The 1,041-nt window shown below is 35.1% G+C and overlaps 1 protein-coding gene across 1 annotated transcript; it reads right to left on the reverse strand.

The window, feature by feature from the left end:
• Nucleotides 1–6: 6 nt before the first annotated feature.
• On the reverse strand, nucleotides 7–1,020 carry LOC117214111 (glutathione S-transferase-like). The gene is made up of 3 exons (XM_033459952.1): nucleotides 987–1,020; nucleotides 508–675; nucleotides 7–250 (listed from the first exon to the last, which is right to left on the reverse strand). Exons 2-3 carry the CDS (start codon nucleotides 650–652, stop codon nucleotides 66–68), a joined length of 330 nt encoding a protein of 109 aa, XP_033315843.1. The 5' UTR covers nucleotides 653–675; nucleotides 987–1,020; the 3' UTR covers nucleotides 7–65.
• Nucleotides 1,021–1,041: the final 21 nt, after the last annotated feature.

Genomic DNA, 1,041 nt, shown 5'->3' on the forward strand with positions numbered 1-1,041 from the left:
GACCTTTTTCTCCAGCAGCTTCAGATTCTCGTAATTCTCGATCAGATCAGACTTGTACATAAAGTTCAAATAATCGAGCAGAGCACGAATGTTAAATCAGCCCAAGAGAGAGTACCATCGTAGAAGTAGCCGTCATTTTCCTTCACTTGCTGGTCCAAACGTTCTAAAATGAACGGCAGCGTCTCTTCAGCAGCCTTGCGTTTTGCAGCTTTGACCTTCTCGTCCTCCTCATAGTGGAAGGCGGCAATTTCTGAAAATTTGTTTTCAGTTAAATACTCTTCGCTAATGTTATACTAATTTGAATACAGTGTTGTGCGAAATTTAAATGATACTGAAGATAGAATTACAATCCTTTTTAATCCTTTGTCTTGTATTGTTGACATACGTGTATCGTTCGATTAAATCAAATATTAAATCGGATTTCAACTAATAAATACCTGAACAGATATGTACTATCTGTTATCAAGATTCTCATAAGATTTATGCAAAACAGCACTGGATACTCACTATGACGAATATCATGAATAGTATCAACAGTGGCATCAATATGAAGATTTGCCCAGTCAGTCTTTCCAGTTAAGTCATATTGTTTGGCTAAGTAACGGCAAATAGCTGTAGACTGAGCAACCTTCCTTCTATCAGCTACGAGCATAGGAAGCAGGCCATAAGGAGTCACTAAAAACATACAACTAATAGAATCAAAGATTCTATCGAACAAACAGATTATGATGCTTCTTAAATATCTAGCTTCCTGTTATCTGTTTTGGAAAGATATAATTTAATTTATTGATAATTTATCAGCAAACAAAGGGCATTGTCTCCTTAACAATACCTATTGTTCTCCCACATATCTTATAGAGCAATGGAGAGTAAACAATAATCTCTGTTATACTCTGCATAATTGTGTTCTACTTTATTTAGCTACTTTAGTTAAATTAGGAAAGATGAGATTTAAGAAACAGAACTTCTTTAAATTTTAAGCTTACAGGGCTTTATTTCTGGCCAGACGTCCTTTTTGATACGTTCATCTTCAAATGGAAT

This window comes from Bombus bifarius, unplaced genomic scaffold, assembly GCF_011952205.1.
Source record: "Bombus bifarius isolate JDL3187 unplaced genomic scaffold, Bbif_JDL3187 scf7180000009157_frag, whole genome shotgun sequence".
NCBI classification, from domain to species: domain Eukaryota; kingdom Metazoa; phylum Arthropoda; class Insecta; order Hymenoptera; family Apidae; genus Bombus; species Bombus bifarius.

What these genes read in the sequence shown, in the direction of transcription:
- LOC117214111 (XM_033459952.1), bottom strand. Translation starts at nt 652, where the DNA reads ATGCTCGTAGCTGATAGAAGGAAGGTTGCTCAGTCTACAGCTATTTGC. An exon ending in TATTCATGATATTCGTCATA is followed by an intron (nt 251 to 507) that starts GTGAGTATCCAG and finishes ACAAATTTTCAG; the next exon opens with AAATTGCCGCCTTCCACTAT.